Genomic DNA, 21,484 nt, shown 5'->3' with positions numbered 1-21,484 from the left:
ATTAAGTTCAGTTAATTACTGTTTTTCTCCTCATTCATTTTCATATGAGCCCTTTTTTTTTGGTCAGGCTGATAAAGAAATTGTCTTGGAATTTCTAGCTCCTCATTTCATCTCTACAACAGTGGATCTGTGTTTATCAGCTGCCCTCCTGGGAATCCCCTAAGCAACTCCCCTTCACTGTATCCCATCATTTCCACACCTCCACTCGCACTTTGATGAGTAGCTCTCATGTTCACACAGTTACGTGACTGGATTGCTGCGCTGGTACAGTTCTGTCCTATGGGAACGGATCTGAGATACTGTGAAGAGAGCAATGGGTAAAGGCAGTTATTATAAATTCATGACGGCTGATGCAGGGGTCCGCCATCTCTCGAGGCTTACAGTAAAAAAAAAAAAAAAATGTTGTGGTCATCACCCAACTGAAGGCAACAGCCTAGCATGAAACAAGCTTAGATCTGCCTCCATTAACATCCCCCCAGTTATTTCCCAGCTCTCTGAAAAGTTAAGAGAGGGGAATTTTATTCTAATCTTTAATTGTACCCCCTTCTAAACTTTTCTGCGTTGTCGTTGAAAAATTAAGCATGCTATGATACATTATGCTGATGTATTCACCATCTGAAACCATATTTGATGACTAAGAACTCAGGGGGGGGGGGGGTAAAATCCAGTCATGAATCTTTCCACATAATCATGACAAAAATAAAAAGAAAAATTGTAACAGACAGTATGTAAGATTCAATACACAGGCACTGTACATCTCTATAATCAGTGCAGTAAAACGTCCAGACAGTCAGTTTCACAGGGCTGCAGGTCAATCATAGAAGTTAATTAATGACTTTTTAATTGAACACTGCTGACAGACTGCTTTTGTGAGAGATGGCAGGTAATCACATGTGACTGACTAACTTAATCTGACAGATTTATTACACTGCTCACATCCACTTTTTTTCTGTTTTATCATTCTCTCTGAGCTTGTCGTCTTCGGCTGTTCATTCCTGCTACAAATTCTGAGAAATAATTGCTAACATGTGAAATTGTATTAAAGGTGATCTGAGTGTTTATGTGTCAATAATTCAAGCACATTAAAGGGATAAATGTCATAGGCATTTGTCTTTCAATTTTCTTCTCTACATGCAGCCCTGAAATAATTTTACCAAGCTGTCAGAGGAAATCATATTTCAGACAAATCATCATAGTGCATGCAAAGACAACTATAACAAAATAATTGAACCATTAAAGGGGTCATGAACTGCATTTTTTTATTATTTTATAATGTTTCCTGAGATGCACTTATGATGTTAATATGATTTTTACATAAAAATTGTCATAATTTAGAAATAAATGGCCATTTTCTACTCTGATTTTAGCCCTCTGATTTGAACGCTCTGTTTGAAGGGGTGTGTCTGCTGTGAGACTTCAATGTAAATGCCCACTGCTGTGATTGGCTAACATCTATGCATATGAAATAAGTATTACATGTTGTCTTCAGAGCCATCTTAATTGTTTGGTTTCTGCGTAGACCTGCATTTGCCTCTCTCGTTATTTATAGTACAATGACCTCTTATATGTCAAAACATGACCCCTTTAAGTTCATGTTAAAATACAGATAAAATGATAATGCAAAATTATTTTATAAAAATAGTCCAAATTATAATTTAGAAAGTGTGGGGTAAGCTGTGCCACTTTTTACTTCCGTCATGAAGAAATTACATGGGTAAAGGTAAAAAATGAGGCAAAACTAATTTTATTTCATAATTATATTTCATGATATCTGCTATCAAATGCGAAGAAAGTATAACATTAGTCCATAGAAATGTGACTGATAAAACTTGCCTCACATTATGCGACATGCCAAGGGGTAAGCTGAAGACTGGCATCTTGACATTATTTTGTGTGTATTTCACTGTTTAAGTGCAATAAGCAACGAAAAAGAAATCAATTTAGTACTGAGAGGTGGCTTTATGTGCACGCACTTTGGGTGTGAGCACAAAATCTGTGGGAATGAGTAAAATTATGCGCAATCATAGACTGTAAAAAATATGGATGATGCACCTTCACTCTTCAATTTTAGTAACTGAAGCCGTCATTGTGTTTATATGGCGCTGACATCTTGAGTCTCGAGTCTGCGTATAATGAACTTGAAACCCGAGTCTGCGCAGTAGTGAGCTCGAAGTGGAGCCACGATATATGCAATCCTATGCCGAAATTCAATCCATGTAACAACAACAATATTCATCCGGAGCAAATGAAATGAGTGAGTAAGGGGAGGCAGGTTGATGTGTCAACTCGCTGTCGGAGAGATGAGAGAGTGAGAAAAAGCAGCTGGTATCGTGTATCTATTCTGCAGAAAATGAGTATTGGAAGAGTTTCAGTATCGATGTGTATCGGTAAATCAATATCTGACAACATTACATTGCCCCTAGTTTATTATTTCAGATGCCTTTTTAAAAGACTACAATCGAAAAATGTATTCATTATATATAAAATTCAACCCGCCAAAGTAGCTAGTAGGAGTGACTGCATTACACGCCACTGCTGAAATCCGCCCGCATGTGGCGGGTTGGCGGGTGTTAATGTCAGGCCCTGCCTGTAACCCCTATTAGGTGGAAATTTCTATTCTAACCCTTTAACACGATTTTGATCTCTGTTTGCGATCAGATCATTTCAAGCCACTAAACTGAAATTTTCAGTCCAATGAACCAGTAAGTGAATTAATTCAAACAATCAGTCTAAAAGAGCACTAATGTAAAGAAAAACAGGCTGATCAGAGATAGCAGAGAGAAAAAAAGACTCATGTTGCGTTTTCAGTGAATGATTCATTCCATTTCACTACATTCATGTTGTTTCCACACATATTCAGGATAATGTTTTGATTTGTCATGTGTATGTTGCTGTATTTAGTACTGTATTTAGTAGGTATATGGGGGCAGTTGTGACCTAATGGTTAGAGAGTCAGTATATGCGTGATTTGGCATGGCAGCCAATTCGAATAATAAATAACCATTGCCTTACCTAATGCAGCAAAACAAAAGTTTTATTTAAATTCTGAATGGATTACAAGAGTGCTCCATTTATATTGATTAAAAAGCTGTCACTAATCACAATTTATCACAATATCTCAAAGTTCTGACTGCACAACGAATCTCTTATTTAGCCTACATAATGTCTACATTTTGTTTGTTATAAGTTAAGTTATAATGAGCGGATTTGCGAGAGTGTATAACTCGGCACTGGACAAAAACTGAGTGGATTCTACTTTAAACACCTCTGATTGGCCATTGCATTCAAGAAATCAACAGATATGTTTGTCATTGGCTACATTGCTCAATGCTGCAAAAACATTTTGTAAATAGAAACATCAAAACAATCGCAATCTCTTTCGCCAGTATGGTGTTATTACAGAGAAAACTGATCCTAGATCAGCAGTTTGGGCAGCTTTTCACTCTAAAAGCAATTAGAAGCAGCAGCAATCAACCAGGGGAAAGCTAAGCCTTGCCCAGCTTTACACACACTCCACCTATGAGTTTGACAAACATGCTTCATTCAATAACTCATAGCAAATCTTTGAACAAATAATGTTCATGGTTTTATACATTGCCAATTCACCAACACGTATGATAACATTTTTAGACCTCTGTATGTATGTTTTGACAAAATTCCTTCCACCTATACCATATATTTTACTTTGACATGCAAAAGAATGCTTTTAGTATAAAAAAAAAAATGCTTATCACTTTTCTCAAAGCATCTCTCATTGGCAAATGTGTATCTATAAATATATGGTATATAAATTGTTTTTTCTTTCAAGGAAGGATCTGGATTCTACCATTTTATATAATTAAAAAATTTCATTGTGCCACTACAGATGGAGAATATGTACTATAAAATGTACATCAATACCAATACACCCACCAGAGCTTCACAATGGATATTGTAAACATGTAGACAGTCTTATCACTTGCCTGAAATGACAAGTTGTTGCATTTCAAATGCAACATAATCTCTTTGAAATATTTGAATACCAGACTACCAAAACAACCATGGATTACATCCAGCACAAACACAAGCAATGGACATATGCCATGGCTTCTTGTCATGTTCTTTGTGTGCTCTAGCCACATATTATATAAACCATTTTACTGGGGATTAGAATGTAATCGGACTGTCCATAATACACTGTGGTGTTAAGAAGAACATTGATTGTTTAGGTGAGTCAGAGAAAAGGGAGAAAGAGAGAGAAAGTAAAACATATGGTCTCTCTCCTAGTGAAATAAAGAGTGAGAAAGGGGAAAGCAAACCTATAAAGCACTCATTGCCCAAGTTCAGAAAGACTTAGATATGAACTTGGCACAGTTGTGCATATCAGCCATGAGGTTTATAAACACAATTTGATGCTGATGGTACTTGGATGCAAACGTGAGTCAGACACTCAAGGCTGAGAAACAAACTTGATCACTGCCTCCCCTTCTCCTGCAACTCTTTAAAAATGCATGCTCCGCTCTAGCACAGTCTCATCATAAAATCTTCTGGAAAAAAGTGTGAATGCGAGTTGGACCACACTAAAAAAGTGTGAGTTATTCATTTAGCAGCCTTTCTTTTCTTTTTCGGATAAACAAGAGCTGAGCTGGATGATGAGGAAGACCTGAAGCCTGTGAGGTAAATTTAAACCCATATTGGACTTTTTCTCACTCCAAGAGAGATTAGTATCTTTGGGGGAGAACACAGCCTCTGGTTACACTTTTTTTTTTTTTTCAAACACTATGCAATTCAAGTATAGCAATTCACCTGTGAGTTTCCACTAAAATTCACTCCACATTTTCTGTGGTAAAAACACTGAGAAAAACAGAAAGTTTGGCATTGGGAGGAGACAGGGAGTCTGATGACCTTCTGTTGCTCAGGGGCTGGGGACTGGGGTCATGACTGATCTGCTTAAAACTGAATCAAAAGCACAGAGAGAAAACACTTCTTCTGAAGTGAAAGATCCAGAAAGAGAAAGATCCAGTCAAATCCAGGACTCCAGCCTCTGGGATCCACTTGCTCAAACCACTTGCTTGGCAGGTCTGTCAGGCACAGACTGAGTCCCGCTGGAACTGGAATCAAAGTCATCTCCCCCTAACTGCGACATTCACAGCATTTCAATTGAGCCATCAGTCTGTCAGACACAATGCCTCCCCCTGCCTAGGGATTTAGGGGGTTCGGTTTTTCTTTGCCATGATCACTGTGTCAGGCTTCTGTAGAAACAGCATGAAGAATGTATGTTTAATGCATTATGCCTCTGTATTCCCTGGGAAAAGACCAGTATTGTGGGTCACAAGTATAATTTTGGATGCTGCTTTGCTACTTCCACCAGCTAGACTAGCATGAAAATGCATGCTGGTCCTTTCAGCAAGTCTATTTGAACAGTTCTTTATAAAAGTTCCATTAAAACTATTTATGGCGCTTTTCTCTGTCATTATCACTGACTGTATCTATCGTCCTTTACCTCACCTTTCTCTTTCTGGCTTCATTCTACATCCTTTCCTCTTTGCTTTCTCTATCTCTGGTAGACAGGGCTCCTGTAAAGAGGAGATAAAGTCCTCCAGTAGGCCAGGCCCGAAGCCTATGTCCCCATCGGACTTTCTGGACAAGCTGATGGGAAGAACCTCCGGCTATGACGCTCGCATCAGACCCAACTTCAAAGGTGTGACAGAACATAAACAAACAGGCTTTTGTTGGGATATATGCAACATAACCTATAGTGTGAAACTGGTAGCAGCTTGACAGCAGTGGCTCCTGGAAACTTAATTAAGGTGACAGAACACAGTGACCTGACCTGTGTGTTATTACTACAAATAATAAAAAAATAATTCTAAACATGTTCTGTTCTTATTAGCATAATTAGTAAGGGTTAATTCTGTTCTGATGAATGGTGTCATATATATATATATATATATATATATATATATATATATATATATTTATATATGCAAGCAATAAGGTACGAGAGGCTGTGCTGTATCGTGAATAAATCACAGCTGAAGGGCGTTGTTAGGCATGACGCAAAGCGCTTATTGCTTTTATAAAATGGTTACCACACAATACAAATATTAAAGCCAAAAATATGTATCAATATGACTTTCATAAAGTAAACTTTCAATAAAAGCCTTCCTTCCGCCGGAAAAAATAGTCCCTGACCGTGAACAGTAACAGAAGTTATATTATTACGCCATTAGAAGGCTGAAAAGATTGTCTTTATGAGTGTGTCAGTCAGTAGCGAAGACTTTTACATTGAAAAGACTGAATTGTTGTGAACACGGAACAAGACGCAACTGACAAATGCTTTGACTAGCGCTGTCAGTCACGGGAAAACCCCTTAACTGTTAAAAGGACAAGATAATACATTGGACATTTAAACTGATTTTTTTATTATGAACATAGGACTGACTTGAAGGAAAAGATTTAAATTTCAATCTTACCTTACACAGACATTTTTTGCTCCCCAAAAGAAATAAAATTAGATTTTTGTGATAATTATTTTTTGGTCAACTAGCCCTTTAAGATCCACTAGTTGCACTATTTATTTTTCATTCACTCTTCAAGCATTGACAAAAGTGTAAGTCTAAACATAAGAAACTTCTCTTCTCTATTTCAACAGGACCACCAGTAAATGTCACCTGTAATATTTTCATCAACAGCTTTGGATCCATTACTGAGACAACTATGGTATGTTACAACACTGGTTCATTTTAGTTTAAAATCAAAGATTGAGCATTGAGCTTTTCTGAAATGCAAAGCAGAATTCTTTTTTTTTGGGCAGCACGCTCTGTTGTATTTCTATTATATTTCTGCCGGGTGAGTTCTAGTTGCTTGCCTGACTTCTTGAGGAGCAAATCACTTAGAAGTTTAGAGTCCAGTGGGTCAGCTGATGTGCTGATAATGAACTGTCCACCATGCAATTAAAAATGAAAAATTGGGAGAACGACCAGGAACTTAAGGGGGAAAAAATGAACGGGTAATACACCCATCCTCTAAAGCCTGCGCTTAGAGCTAAGTGTCTCTGTCAGCATGTTTCAGTTGACTGTTACAGATTGCCGTTGTTAGCGGTCTGTTAGTCGGTTAATCTGAGACAGGTCACTGGAAGTGGAGGACTTAAAACAGAAATTAATGCCAGGGGAGAACAAGTTATTTACCTGCAAGTCAAGAGCATATTTGATTTAGTCTGTGTTAGATTTGCAATTAAAAAAAGAACATTAGTTCTAAAAAGAACATGAATAATTAACAAGTCCAGAAATTGAATTAGATTTCAGGACCCAACACATTTATCCTTCTTCCTACAGGATTACAGGCTTAACGTCTTTCTACGCCAGCAGTGGAACGACCCTCGATTGGCCTATAGTGAATATCCTGATGCATCTCTGGACCTGGACCCTTCTATGTTGGACTCTATATGGAAACCTGACTTGTTCTTTGCTAATGAGAAAGGTGCAAACTTCCATGAAGTCACAACAGACAACAAGCTGCTGAGGATATTTCAGAATGGGAATGTGCTTTACAGCATTAGGTAAGCAGAGAAATCTAAACAGATTTCAGAGAACAAAGGGGAATTAACCAGAATTAGTGCAGAAGGGCGATAGGATTTTGCATGAAAAGATCCTGCAAAATATGTTAAAGAAGTGAGTTGGCCAAAATAAATAGGAATGGTTAACAGCACAATGATCGCAATGGAGTTTGTGCAATTATTAATCATAGAAAATATACAATACATAATATGATAGATGTTATGTGGCCTTCTATCTCCCATAGAAAAAAAAATGTTATTAAGTTAGTTCTAAGGATGGATGTAATTGCAATTAATTGTGCCAGGGTCCCTCTTTGGAAACACGCGTTGGAAAGCCAAAAAAGGTTTCCACATCAGAGTAAGTAGATATTTTGGGGTTTGAATTTAGGGTTATCACAGCACAAAAGAAATTGGCTCTTCAAAAAAGCACTGGTGGCTTTGTCTTTCTCGGAGGCATTGCATTACAGCAGGTAATTACACTGTTTCCTCTATCCAAACTTTCAAATAGCGGTGACTGATCTTCACGGCTAAAACTTTAATGTATCAGCAGCACGAAAAACAAGTGTAAAGAAAAGATAGTTTGCTTTTACTAAGAAGGCATGTGATAAAAACTGAGCAATTCATGTCTCATTTAGGAATTCATTTTGCAATCACAAATCTAAGGGAAAAGTGTACGGCCATGGATCATGCGGAGAAAGTATAAACTGGGATTTTGATTAATGGTGCGTTCTGAAATTATAATTCTGCCTCTACAAGAATTGTTCACGCATAAATAAAAATTAAAATTATGTCAATTAACGCATGTTGTTCCAAAACTTTGTGGAACACAATAATGTACTGATTGTTTTATGCACTTTCAATTACTGGGGTCTAGAGCTTTCAAGGTTGAAATCGATCATTGAAATATTATGAAAGTAGTCCATACAACTTATGCACTATATTCAAAGTCTTCTGAAGATTTTTTGCCACAAACAGACCAAAATTTAAGATGCCATTCAATCAAAATTTTCACCTCCAGTGAGCTGTTATCCATGGTGACCAGATCAGTAGTCAACATATCATTCAGACCAGATCAACTGATACATTCAAAAATGTATATCTTTAAACGATTCATTTAAAAGATCCCACTCAAAAGAATTGTTAATTCACAAATCACTACTCAGCTCATAAACAATCCACAAAGCAACATAATGGCTTCAAAATACGTTGAATATAGTGTGTGAGTCATATGAACCACTTTTACGATACTTTTATATAATTTTGTGTCATTTTAAAGCTTGAAAGCTCCATCCTCATTCACTTTAGTTCTATTGAAGTTGTCAGATAATTGTAAAAAAAAAACAAAAAAAAAAAACATGAGGGCCAAGAAACGAGTAAATAATGACCATTTTTTCATTTTCAACTATCCTTTCTGCCTCCGCTTTTCCTCCTCAGTGTTCCTTGCAAGCTATTTTTTGGTCTTTCTCTATCCTCTACTTAACACCTTTTTCTGCCCTTTGTGGTTTTCACTCTTTCCACTGACTATTCCCCACTTTCTGCTTTCCTGTTTTGCGCTCTGTCTCAGGCTAACACTCATCCTGTCTTGTCCCATGGATTTGAAGAATTTCCCTATGGACATTCAGACCTGTACCATGCAGCTAGAAAGCTGTGAGTACTCTGTTCTTGTCTTCATCTCTCCCTCCCCCATCTCTCCTCACCTTCCCCTCTTCACACTTTGCTGCATTCGATTCTTCTGACACTGTTTTAATATATGCACGATAGCTATGAAGGTGAAACACAACGAACAAAATTACTCTACGTGTATTAAAAAGCCTTCCTATGTATACTGTTGTGTGTGGTGAATGTAAACACTACCGTTTAAAAGTTTGGGGTCGGTCATGTTTTTTAAAGAAAAGTCTCATATGCTCACAAGGCTGCATTTACTTGATAAACAATACAGTAAAAACAGAAATATTGTGAAATATTAATACAATTTAAAATAACTGTTTTTTTATTTTAATATATTTTAAAAGTCTTCAGTGTCACATGATCCATCAGAAATCATTCTAACGTGCTGATTTAAATATTTATCATTATTATCATCATCACAGTTAAAAACAATTGCACTGCTTAATATTTTTGTGGAAACTTTTTTGTCAGTACCTTCTTTTTCAGAAGTTACTGACCCCAAACTTAAGAATGGTAGAGCATATCATGAACTGTTGCCATTAATATCCTGTTAAGACAGCAATGACAATTAAATTTCTGTTTATTTCTACTTGTGAGCCAGATAACCCTGAGCATTATGGAATTAAAACATGTGCAGAAAAGAAATAACTCAAAACAGTTTTCTATATCTCATTGCACAAAAAGAGGAATAATCGGTAAGAGGAAGTATCAGCGATACAGCATCCTCATTTTAAAATTGTGCGTAGTGTCCTTCCTTATTACCTTGATAAAAAGAGGGAGGAAAAGAAATAGACTATTCACCACCTCAGTGCCCTTAGAGCAGATAGCATCTTAACTCCCAGAACCAATTTAAAGGATATCAATAATGAAACTTTCATTTTGTGTCCCCTTTATTATGTGACCCACCTCAGTTGCCCGAGAGGATTTTATTCCACCTCCATGAGACAAAAGAACTCCCCTTTTTAACTACAAGAAGAGCCAAATGAGATGTCCTTGTAATGCAGAAATGCACTAGAGATGGCACTTAGCTTGACATCTGGATTTGCATTTTGGATTATTTGATTTAAACCCCAATTCATGTGTGTGGTGTCCAAAGACAGCAACTCTACATTCAGTGACTCATGGTTTAAAAGATTTAGGGGACACACTACTCCAAGACAGCGCGTTTTACTGTCCTTTTTGCGTCCTCTGTATGTCTACAGTATTTATTCAATGAGTGGAAAAAGCCCTCTGTAGCTGCTGTTAAAATTGCCCTCTTCTAAGGAGTAGGTTCAGACAGAGTGAGACACACACAGGAAGACGGGCAGGTTTAACTGTCTAACAAAGCCGTTATGGAGGGCATAATCATTTCCGATTAGACAAGAGCACCTTTTTAGGGCTATGGAAGGGCACGCTGAACACTGTTTTGACAAGTGTTGAGACGCAGCCGAAGGGTGGGATCACCTTGTCTGGAAAGGACACATCCAGGTAGAGAAATCCGATGATGGAGTGTTAAAGCAAAGGTGTAAGCAGAAAAAAAACAGGAGGAAGGTAAGTTCGGGGCACTTGGTAGTCAAAAGTGTTTTCAAGGGAATATATATTTCAAATAGAATAACACAATGATAAAGGCAAAAAAAAAAAAAAAAAAAGAGGAAAATTGGGAAAGTAGACACATGTAAGATTATTGTAAATACACAATATGTACACAATACAATATTGTAAATACACAATAAGTTCTTTAGCATTAAGGCTTTAAAAATGATTTTTTTATGGGGGGGGTGCTTCTGTGGATTATAATGGGCACACAAATCAAATATTCTTATATAACCGAAAGTGACACTGGAACGCATAAAAAGTCTTTATCTGAAATATACAGTACACCACTGTTCAAAAGTTTGGGGTCAGTAAGAATTAAAAAAAAAAAAAGAAATTAATACTTTTATTGAGCAAGAATGCATTCAACTGATCTAGAGTGACAGCAAAGACATTTATAAATATATGTGAAATAAATGCCATTTATTTATTTTCCTTTGCATTCAAAGAATCCCCCCAAAAATGTAGTTTCCACAAAAATATTAAGCAGCACAACTGTTTTTAATATTGATAATAATTAAAATATGAAGAATATAAAAATAATATATTGCATATAGTGCCTTTTTGATATAGTATAATGACACTTGAGGCTAGAATAGGCACAAAAAAAAAAAATACATTTCCTCATCTTGGAAAAACATTCATATTTCTTGTACTAGTTTGAATACAATGTTTGAAACCACACCAAACTTTTCAAAGACATCATGACATTCAAGCACTTCATCCTTTTTTCATGGGTTTGTTGTTTTGAAGACAGAGGGGGACGGGGAGGTTTGTGAATAATAGATGTCTTTGTAACATTCCTGAGGGTCTCTGATAGACATCAATATTATTCAGATTTGTCAAGTATTCTACACTGTTATTGCATGCCTCATGCATTTTTAATAGGCCCCTAATCTCACCATGTACTATGGAGGGAGAGACCTGTTAGAAATTATGTGGGGGATGTGAAGAATTTGAGGCAAGGAGTGAAAAAAGAAAATAATAATAATAATAATAATAATAATAATAATAATAGAAAGAAAGATTTCCAATTAATTTGCTCAAATAATTTATGTTGGTTGTATGCCGGATATAATCCGGAGTATATAAACATTGTCACTTTTCAAAGGTCCGTACAAGACATTCAATCTATCCGTCTACCACTTTGGTTTTTTGTCTGTCAGGTGACCTTTTATGCAGCGTACAAAGTATTGGATGAGAGTGGACAGGTGCAATTCACACTTTTTTATGCACATATATGCATTTTTCTATCTCATTATCTCTCCCTTTTCACAGTTGGCTACACCATGAACGATCTGATCTTCGAGTGGCTTTCTGAAAGCCCAGTGCAGGTGGCAGATGATTTAACTCTTCCTCAGTTTTTACTAAAGGAGGAAAAAGATCTCGGCTACTGTACTAAGCATTACAACACAGGTAAACATTCCACTACAACCGTCACGCATGCCAAATAATATCTGTATAAAAAAAACATCATATACACTGTTGCATACAGAATTGTTTTCAAGGTCCTCTAATGAATTTTTAAATGAATGCATTAAAAGGTGCTATACATAGTTACTTACCTACTGTGAAACTCTTTGTGTTCTCCTAGGTAAATTCACCTGTATTGAGGTGAAGTTTCACTTAGAGAGACAGATGGGCTACTATCTCATTCAGATGTACATCCCCAGCCTGCTGATTGTCATTCTGTCTTGGGTGTCTTTCTGGATCAACATGGATGCTGCCCCTGCTCGGGTGGGCTTGGGTATCACCACTGTGCTGACCATGACCACCCAGAGCTCCGGCTCACGAGCCTCTCTACCTAAGGTAACCAAAATGACTCAGTTCTGTGAGAAAAAAAAAAAATTAAAAAAATAGAGAAACATTTCAGAAATCAGATGAGTGAAATAATGAGACAATCAATGAAAATGAGGAATAAAAACGAGAGCAGAGAGAGGTGAGAATAAGCTTAAAGTGCCTATTTTAATTATTAAAAATAGTTAAATTGCTTCTGTTTAAAGATTCGTTCGCAAAAAAACAAACCAAAAAAAAAACTTTTTTTTAGCTTTATGTTGTTCTACGTGATTTCTCTCAACAATTCCATTTCCTTAACGGTTCCATAAACAGTTCTTTTAACACTTTTAAAGACGTCAGAAAAAAACTCAACTTCAGACTTCAACATAAACACTGCATGATTACAGAGGCATAAAATTCATTAGTGCCACCCTGTGGCTGATTTCTTTAAAATTTTGCACAGATCTCTAGGGCCATGAGTCGAACAGGCCCACTGGGGCCCCGTCCACACGGAGACGCGTTTTTGTGAATACGCACAAATTTTGTATCGGATAGGCGTTTTGTCCACACGGATCCGGCGTTTTTTTGGAAGGTGAAACCGCTATTTTTTGAAACCGGGTCCCAGAGTGGATAAATCTGAAAAAGCTGTCTTTGCGTTTTCATGTGGACAGCCTATCCGTATATTTTGTGAAACGATGATGTCATCACCCCATGTGTCGACCCTAGTCAGACGGCGTTAACAGCACAAAACAGCAACAACAACAACAATAGCAGACTCTAGATGCTTGTATTCGTGCTGCAGAAGCTACTGAGCCAAAATAAAGCGTTGTTTCTAAGCTTTACGTAGTTTGTATACAGCGCGCAAGGTTTATGCGCATGCTCCAAGTCTTATTTGCTGTTTTAAGTGTATCTCTGTGGCAGAATTACAGCGCCACATACTGGTCTGGCATGTATACTACATCGTTTTGAGTCGTTTCAGTGGTTTCGTGTGGACGCAGATTTTTCTTGAGACGAGGAAAAAATAAGATCGGATTGGGTAAGCTCCAGCTTTGTGTGGACGTAGCCTGAGTTTCATTCCAATCAGCCATCGTTAACCTTGTCTAATAGGTGCTCAAAATTCATTGGCCAATGGTGGCCATGTTTTTTGAGATATGCGAATGTCCTCATAGTTAATCATGGCACCTTGGACCAAGACACTGCATGCCAAATTTCAAGTCAATCAGATTAACAGTTAAGTAGCCATTTTCCTGTTTTTTTTTCCTGTTATAGCACCACCAAGTGGCCAATCACTGCTAAAAAAAAAATTTCATGTGACCAAAGATTAAACCCATACGTGTTCCGGGTTTAGCGAAAATATCTCATTTCGTTCACAAGTTATAGCCATTTTACTTTTCACTGCTGTAATGCCCCTGTCAGGCCAATTGGGGCGAGCCTTGGTGACGTTGTAGATGATGTGAGTACTACCAGCCCTCAAAGTCTGAAGTCACTATGACTTATGGTTTGCCCTATCACTTTTAGGGGAGAATGCTGGTCCTTGGAAATGTTAACAATTACAATAGGGTTTCAGCGCTACATGCTTGAACCCCTAATAATTGTAGAATTGCACAGAACCCGTTTTAAACTATGAAATGTTTTCTTTCATTCTTCTTTGCCTATCATTTAGTCTACAAGTTTATAAAAGTATGAGATTTTAAATATTAATTTAAACAATGTCCTCTTCAGATGTTGTAGCCCTTACGGCTCTTTGTAAAATTTGTTGTTTTCTGTGGAAAGGTATCAACTCGTAGTCTAATGAAAAGGATGTGCCCAAAGTCAACACAACCTCATTATTCCTAGCAATGCCCTTATTGATTATCTATTGATGTTGCTTTGACCTTGTGCATCCCAGGTGTCCTACGTAAAGGCCATTGACATCTGGATGGCTGTTTGTCTGCTGTTCGTGTTTGCTGCATTGTTGGAGTATGCAGCAGTCAACTTCGTCTCAAGGCAACACAAAGAGTTCATCAGGCTGCGCAAGAAGCAGCGAAGGCAGAGAATAGTAAGTGTGATGAACACACACATACACACGCAAACAAATACAGGCTGCTCTGTCACCCTGGATTACCACTTTGACTCGCATCTCTTCTCATTGTGCTCAGCCACATCCAAACACTGGCAACGGCCACACTACAGCTGGCTGTCACATCTCGTGTGGGGGAATTCAGATCAGCCTGTTTCCATAGTGAGCAGTCCCCTGTGCTGAGCCCACTATTTGTGCCACCTTGTAAAACCTTGCCACAGCCAATTTCCAAAGGCCAACAACCTGCTTCCTGATCCGAGATCAGAGACACAGCCTGAAATGCTAAAGAGGCTTCTAAATGAAAAGCTTAGAAAATTCCCCCAGGGCTTCGGAGAGTAAAATCAATCTGAAAACATAAAATGTTAACACATTTTAAATGTAATTTCTATAAATACTTCAATGTAAAATTCTTGACTAATAAACATCAAAGCCCAAAAATCACATTAAAAACTGTTGGCTAAAACATCTAGGGCACTTTCCAGGCTTGTACAACAGCATTTGCTGTCCAAGCTCACAGTGCTGGAGATTTACGAGTGTGTTCGTTGGATCTGAATCAATAATGAGAGAAAAATGAGAATTACCCCCTTTAAGAATGAGGCAGTTCTCCTCCCCCTCCTGCCTCAGAAATCTTGGCGGCCATTACTCTTTGTCCTATTCTCTCCCGCCAAGAAAATCTCTGGTCTGAATGATCAATCTGGGTGGTATCGATGCATGGGTCACTGGCTAAGAGAGCTGTTAGGCTGATGGACCAACTACTGGCCAGGATAATCAATACAACAAATCCTTGGCTTCATCCTGCTTTAATAACACTATAGACAAATTAGGCCACATGTTCCTGCTCAAGAAAACACTAACAGATGGGAGGGGACTGAGCAGACTTGGAGGATCTTGCCTGTTTTAGGGATGCGCAAAACTATATATTTTCAAAATTAACCAGTTGTGGGTTGCCTGAATGACTAGTTAACCTATTGGATGCAAGATAACCCTGGGTTTATATAAGACACGATTATTTTGTGCTAAGTATACTACAAATACATTTACATATTTATGTGCTAAATAAAAATACCCTGCAATTGTACTTTTGGTATACTAAACTGGTATACTTAAAGCTAAATTGGAACAACTAATTTTGTACTTAATGCACTTTAATTGTGCGGAAGTATTGCTGAGGTCCAACTAAACATATACTTAAGTATATTTGATTGTGCTAAAGTGGAAATATTGCACATATACTTTAGGTACACTTTATATATCTTGCATTTAAAGACTGACTGCTCAAAAAATTTAAAGGAACACTTTTTAATCAGAGAATAGCATCAAGTCAGTTAAACACCTGGAATTTTGATCTGGTCAGTTAAGTAGCAGTTAAGCAGGTAATCAGTTTCAGCTACTTTGGTGTTAATGAAATTAACAACAGGTGCACTAGATGGGCAACAATGAGACGACCACCAAAACAGGAATGGTTTTACAGATGGAGGCCACTGACATTTTTTTCCCTACTCATCTTTTCTGACTGTTTTTCACTAGTTTTGAAACTAGTTTTTAGTTCAGTGTCACTACTGGTAGCATGAAGCGATACTTGCACAGTCCAACTCCTCCAGGATGGCACATCAATATGTGCCATTGCCAGAAGGTTTGCTGTGTCTCCCAGCACAGTCTCAAGAGCATGGAGGAGATTCCAGGAGACCGGCAGTTACTCTAGGAGAGCTGGACCGGGCCGTAGAAGGTCTTTAACCCATCAACAGGACTGGTATCTGCTTCTTTGTGCAAGGAGGAACAGGATGAGCACTGCCAGAGCCCTACAAAATAACCAGGCCACTGGAGTGAATGCCTCTGACCAAACAATCAGAAACAGGCTTCATGAGGGTGGCCTGAGGGCCCGGCTCACTGCCCGGCACCATGGAGTTCGATTGGCATTTGCCATTGAACACTAGAATTGGCAGGTCCGCCACTGGTGCCCTGTGCTTTTCACAGATGAGAGCAGGTTCACCCTGAGCATGTGACAGACGTGAAAGGGTCTGGAGAAGCCGTGGAGAACGTTATGCTGTCTGTAACATCGTTCAGCATGACCGGTTTGGTGGTGGGTCAGTGATGGTCTGGGGAGGCATATACATGGAGGGACGCACAGACCTCTACAGGCTAGACAATGGCACCCTAACTGCCATTAGGTATCGGGATGAAATCCTTGGACCCATTGTCAGTACCCTACGCTGGTGCAGTGGGTCCTGGTGCACAACAATCGCCGGCCTCATGTATGAGAGTATGCAGGCAGTTCCTGGAGGATGAAGGAATTGATACCATTGAATGGCCCCCACACTCACCTGACCTAAATCCAATAGAACACCTCTGGGACATTATGTTTCGGTCCATTCGACGCCACCAGGTTGCACCTCAGATTGTCCAGGAGCTCAGTGATGCCCTTGTCCAGATCTGGGAGGAAATACTCCAGGATATTATTATTATTATTATTATTATTATTATTTCTATTTAGTTTTTTTTTTCCAGTTTCAGTTTTAGTAATTTTAGTGCACTTATTTCAATTAGTTGCCAAGGCAACATTATTGATTTTTATTAACATTTTTTCATCTAATATTTGTATTTTATTTAATCTTTATTTCAATTACCGAAAACAATTTTAATAGTTTTAGTAAACAATAACCATACTGAGTGTTGCTGCATTCAAAAACATCTAGTTGCATCTGATTTAAACATCAGCATGAACATTATCCACTTGTGTAAACTTTATCAAGTTTTGCTCAAGTGTCTGGAAGATGGTCGGATTTAGCTTGAGTGTGCACTTTATTTGAGTTTCCCTCATCAACCTGCAAAGTATTGTACAGTCCCAAGCAGTGTTGCCTAGCAACTTGGTGCTGGAGAGCAGCGGCATGATAGCTGTTGTCTTTTAAATTCTTGTTGAAGTATTTACACACTTGCCAATATTAATGAAAATGAGCCTGCTCAGCCTGCCTAGAAATGTTATGCATTTGATGGTTGAAAGCGCACTGAACTGTGCAAGATACATAAGAATGACAGATTGATGGATGGATGGATGTGCTCTATTGATCCCCAGAAGTTAATTTAGGGAAAGAACAAGACAGATGTTCCAAACTGTTATAGAAGTGGAACTAAGAAACAAGACATTTCATTCTTCCTTGATGGAGGTTCGAACCAGGCAGCCAGGAAGCTTTGACTCACTACGGGGAGTGAACAAGCTCCCTGGTAATAGCACCCGCAAACTCAACTAGCACTGCAGCACCTGTGCCAGGGTAAAAAATACCATCTGTGTCCCCATCTTATTTGCCCACGGGCAAACACTTGAGTCTCATAAACCCAGAATCCTACCATCCTACTGGCCCAGTTCACAGCTGGTATAAACATACTTCTCAGGTGAACCGCTTACAATTGTCGTTTATTCCTGATAGTAATGGGTCTCATGTGACCACTTGTGATTGGATATAGAAATGGAGGTTAATGCCAGGTGTAATATGGGACATTAGTCTTCACACACTTCCCTTATACCCCTTAAATGTGTACAGCGATTCAAAAATTATTCTGCCAACAACAGCTTGGAAATTCCAACCTGATCTCACAGAATGTTACGAGATGGCGATTACATATGAATTCATACAATGTGAATTGTACAAAAATGTATGATTAGTAGAAAAAAGTAAGCATGAAGATCCACCCTTCATATAATACATCACTGGGGTGTGGGCAATCATACGAAAAAGTACAGATTCACATGAATTAGTCACCAATTCGCCAAAACATTGTGTTGGGAATTCAGCATATATGTATTTAAGCACATTTTCAAATTACTCCTGCGCAAATGTGGACATTTGCTAAAGCTAATAAATAAATTTAGCATGCAGAAGCTTGTTTCATACTGAAAAGTTTTTGCAGCAGAATTCTTTTTACACGCTAGACTCAGATTCTGAGTCTGGACATGGCCTGGTCATGATTAATAAGGTAAGCACTGACCCAAGCTCTGTTCATTGGTGACATTCACTCACTTTAAGGGTGCCTTTATCTTTGACCAAACACATCATTAGTCCTGGGCACGTGATTGACTGGACTGTTTTTAAGTGCAAGCAGAGGATTTAATGAAGAACTAAAAGAGAACTTAATCTTCTTATCCTCTCAAGGAAAGGGGTAATTTGTCATAGATTGACAGATAAACTGAATCAAATGACTAATTTATTTGGTATTAGAGGCAAGAACTAAGCCAAAGTGTGACATGTGAACAAGCAGAGGAGGATACTAAAGAAATAAAGTCTTTGTCAGGAAAAGCACTCTTGCGTCCATCTTCACCGATTTTTTTTTTTTTTTTTTCTATTTAACAACATGCGACATTGATCATGATCGTTTGGATGCTGTGCCAAATTAAAACTGAACTGTTAAAAATCAGTAATCTGTATTTTTTTCTTGTTTCCCAGTATAAATATCTAAATGTTCTTAAATCAAGATTCATTTACTTGCAAAATGACAAAGTATTAAGAAATTTATCAAAATTAAGTGAGTTTATGCTCAGAACAAAGAAAATATCTGCTAAATGAGGTAAGAAAAATAAACTTGTTTTCCCTTTTAATTAAGTTTATTATTCTTACCGCATAGGCAGATTTGTTTCTTATTTTAAGCATAACCTCACTATATTTTTTAGACTAAGTTAATACTTTTTTCATTTCTTATTCAATTTGCTTCATAAGTAAATGTTACTTGATTTAAGAATGTTTATAAATTTGTACTGCAAACAAGACAAAAATACAAGAAGCTCACTTTTTTGCAGTAAATGGACCATGGTAAAAAAATAATATTAATATTAATATAAAAATACTTGATTATATAAGCTTTTTTTTGTTATAATAATATGATGCAAAATAAAATTCCATAAAAAGGTGCACAGTTATTAATAAAAGCATGTTATACATGCATTTGACTTTTTACATATCTACAGTCAAGTATAACCGCCCCACTAAAAACTAAACCAGTATGTGCTTTCCCACAAACAACTGCAATTTTTCATTGCTTTTATTTGTAAGTGCCCTGCAGTCCTATCAGTTCCTCTGATGGAATCACTTTTTAATGTGCTTTATCAAATTTTCTTTGATGCCTGGCACTAAAAACACTAAGAAAGCTTTTCTTCTGTTAAAGGAGGAGGAATTTGTTCGAGAAACCCGTGGCTTTTACTTCCGTGGGTACGGACTGGGCCACTGCTTACAAGCTAAAGATGGGACAGCTGTGGAAGGGTCCAACGTATTCACCCCACCACCCCCAGTGCAAGTACTGTACGACGGAGAGGCCATCCGGAAGCGTTTTGTGGACCGAGCCAAGCGAATCGATACCATATCCAGAGCAGTATTTCCTCTCAGCTTCCTCATATTTAACGTCTTCTACTGGATCACGTACAAAGTGCTGCGACACGAGGACATCCACGCCAACCTGTAATCACTCCTGGTTACACCACTTGTTCATATTACTGCTTATTTTCTTTCCTTATATGTCCTAATTTTAAACAAAAACGCCTGTCATACTCACACTAGAAGTGTATTTTAAAGGCATATTCACTCCAGAAATGCCATCAGTGCTAAAACCATGTGCTCAGGTGTGACTTCTGGATTTTAAAGTGCCCACTTAAAGCGAAGGGGGCTCGTAGATGCAAATGCTGCTGTTGGGGATCTGGCTCTCCTCTCTTTCACATCTTCATTCGAGTGGATTGCACTAATAGCCAGTGCTATTGTCCTCACTTTGTAGGCTCCATTTGAGTTATTAGCTGAAAGATTCTCGGTTGGATAGAAAATATTGACTTGAATTTTACCACAAGGCGCATCCTTGAACGAATGTTTTTGAAAACCTCAAAACAAATGTGTTTTTTACATCTTAAAATGCCAAACTAATGGGCTGTGAAGGGGAGGATAGGGATTTATTATTCATGTGTACAGTTACAGGGGAATGGTGTACTGTTTTACTAAATAATGAGATTATAAATATATATGACTGTATAAAGTGTATATATGCAGAGTTGTTCACAGACTGCAGACAGCACAAATGTGTATTTCTTTTTGTCTTTTGAATTTGAATAAATGGATATTCTACCAGGAGGTCAGAGTTGTGTTGTATTTTGGTGCAAAAAAAAAAATTACACAAAAGCACAAAAAAGGTACCCTGGTTATTGTAGAGAATCAGGATTGATGTATTACAAATTCTGTTCAGAGTCATTTTCCTGTTATTTTTCATTAACATTAATCATGCTATTTGGAAAATGTAAATATCTAAATCATTCCATCATGTGTTAAATCGCTTAAACTCATGCCCGAAATAAACGGATGATTTGTGATATTCTGTCATTGTGGCAGCATTAAGCTTTAATTGTCAACAAACAGAGACATGTATCACACATCACAGCCATTCTTTATTATTGCTAGCCCCTCAGTCAAACATAAAAGCCGTCGTTTATTTTCCTGTCCGGAGAGCCGTTGGAGGATGTGCAGAGATGCAGGGTGAAGGAGAAAAGCCTTCGCGCTGAAGAAGGAAGGATGAGGATTTTAATGGGAATCACAAGGTGTTTTTTATCAGCTAATGAGTTTAAAAAGGACTCTGCGTTCTTTGCTAATGACAATGAATTAAGGCCGTCAACCTCTACGCACAGCCCTTTGTCTGAGGAGTAACTAATCTTCTGTATGCTAGTGTCTCAAGGGTGAGTGAGCATATGTACAGACGAGCCTGTGGAGAAGGAAATAAAATGCTTAGTGCAGGAAATGGTAGATGCAGATAATTGCCACCCTTATTTGTAAACAGATTAACCCTGGTTTCTAACACTAAACCAACAGAGTGATTCACCAATGCACGTTTTTAAAAAACTATATAATATATAA

At 37.9% G+C, this 21,484-nt stretch overlaps 1 protein-coding gene across 2 annotated transcripts in view; it reads left to right on the top strand.

Moving 5' to 3' along the window:
• glra4a (glycine receptor, alpha 4a) overlaps positions 1 to 20,708 on the top strand; it is a 41,771-nt gene extending 21,063 nt beyond the window's left edge. Inside the window, exons 2-9 of one of the 2 annotated variants that reach the window (XM_051860912.1) lie at positions 5,551 to 5,680; positions 6,635 to 6,702; positions 7,317 to 7,540; positions 9,102 to 9,184; positions 12,056 to 12,193; positions 12,372 to 12,586; positions 14,442 to 14,591; positions 19,764 to 20,708. In XM_051860912.1, the coding sequence (XP_051716872.1) occupies positions 5,602 to 5,680; positions 6,635 to 6,702; positions 7,317 to 7,540; positions 9,102 to 9,184; positions 12,056 to 12,193; positions 12,372 to 12,586; positions 14,442 to 14,591; positions 19,764 to 20,057 (1,251 nt within the window). In that variant the 5' untranslated portion in view covers positions 5,551 to 5,601 and the 3' untranslated portion in view covers positions 20,058 to 20,708. Of the gene's footprint in view, positions 1 to 5,546; positions 5,681 to 6,634; positions 6,703 to 7,316; positions 7,541 to 9,101; positions 9,185 to 12,055; positions 12,194 to 12,371; positions 12,587 to 14,441; positions 14,592 to 19,763 lie in introns of both variants that reach the window. The other variant, XM_051860911.1, reaches the window with a different exon arrangement.
• The last annotated feature ends 776 nt before the right edge of the window (positions 20,709 to 21,484 follow it).

Source organism: Ctenopharyngodon idella, chromosome 14 (assembly GCF_019924925.1).
Source record: "Ctenopharyngodon idella isolate HZGC_01 chromosome 14, HZGC01, whole genome shotgun sequence".
In the NCBI taxonomy this organism is placed as follows: Eukaryota; Metazoa; Chordata; class Actinopteri; order Cypriniformes; family Xenocyprididae; genus Ctenopharyngodon; species Ctenopharyngodon idella.
Note: the sequence above shows the minus strand (reverse complement) of the source record. Positions and strands in the feature narration are given on the sequence as shown.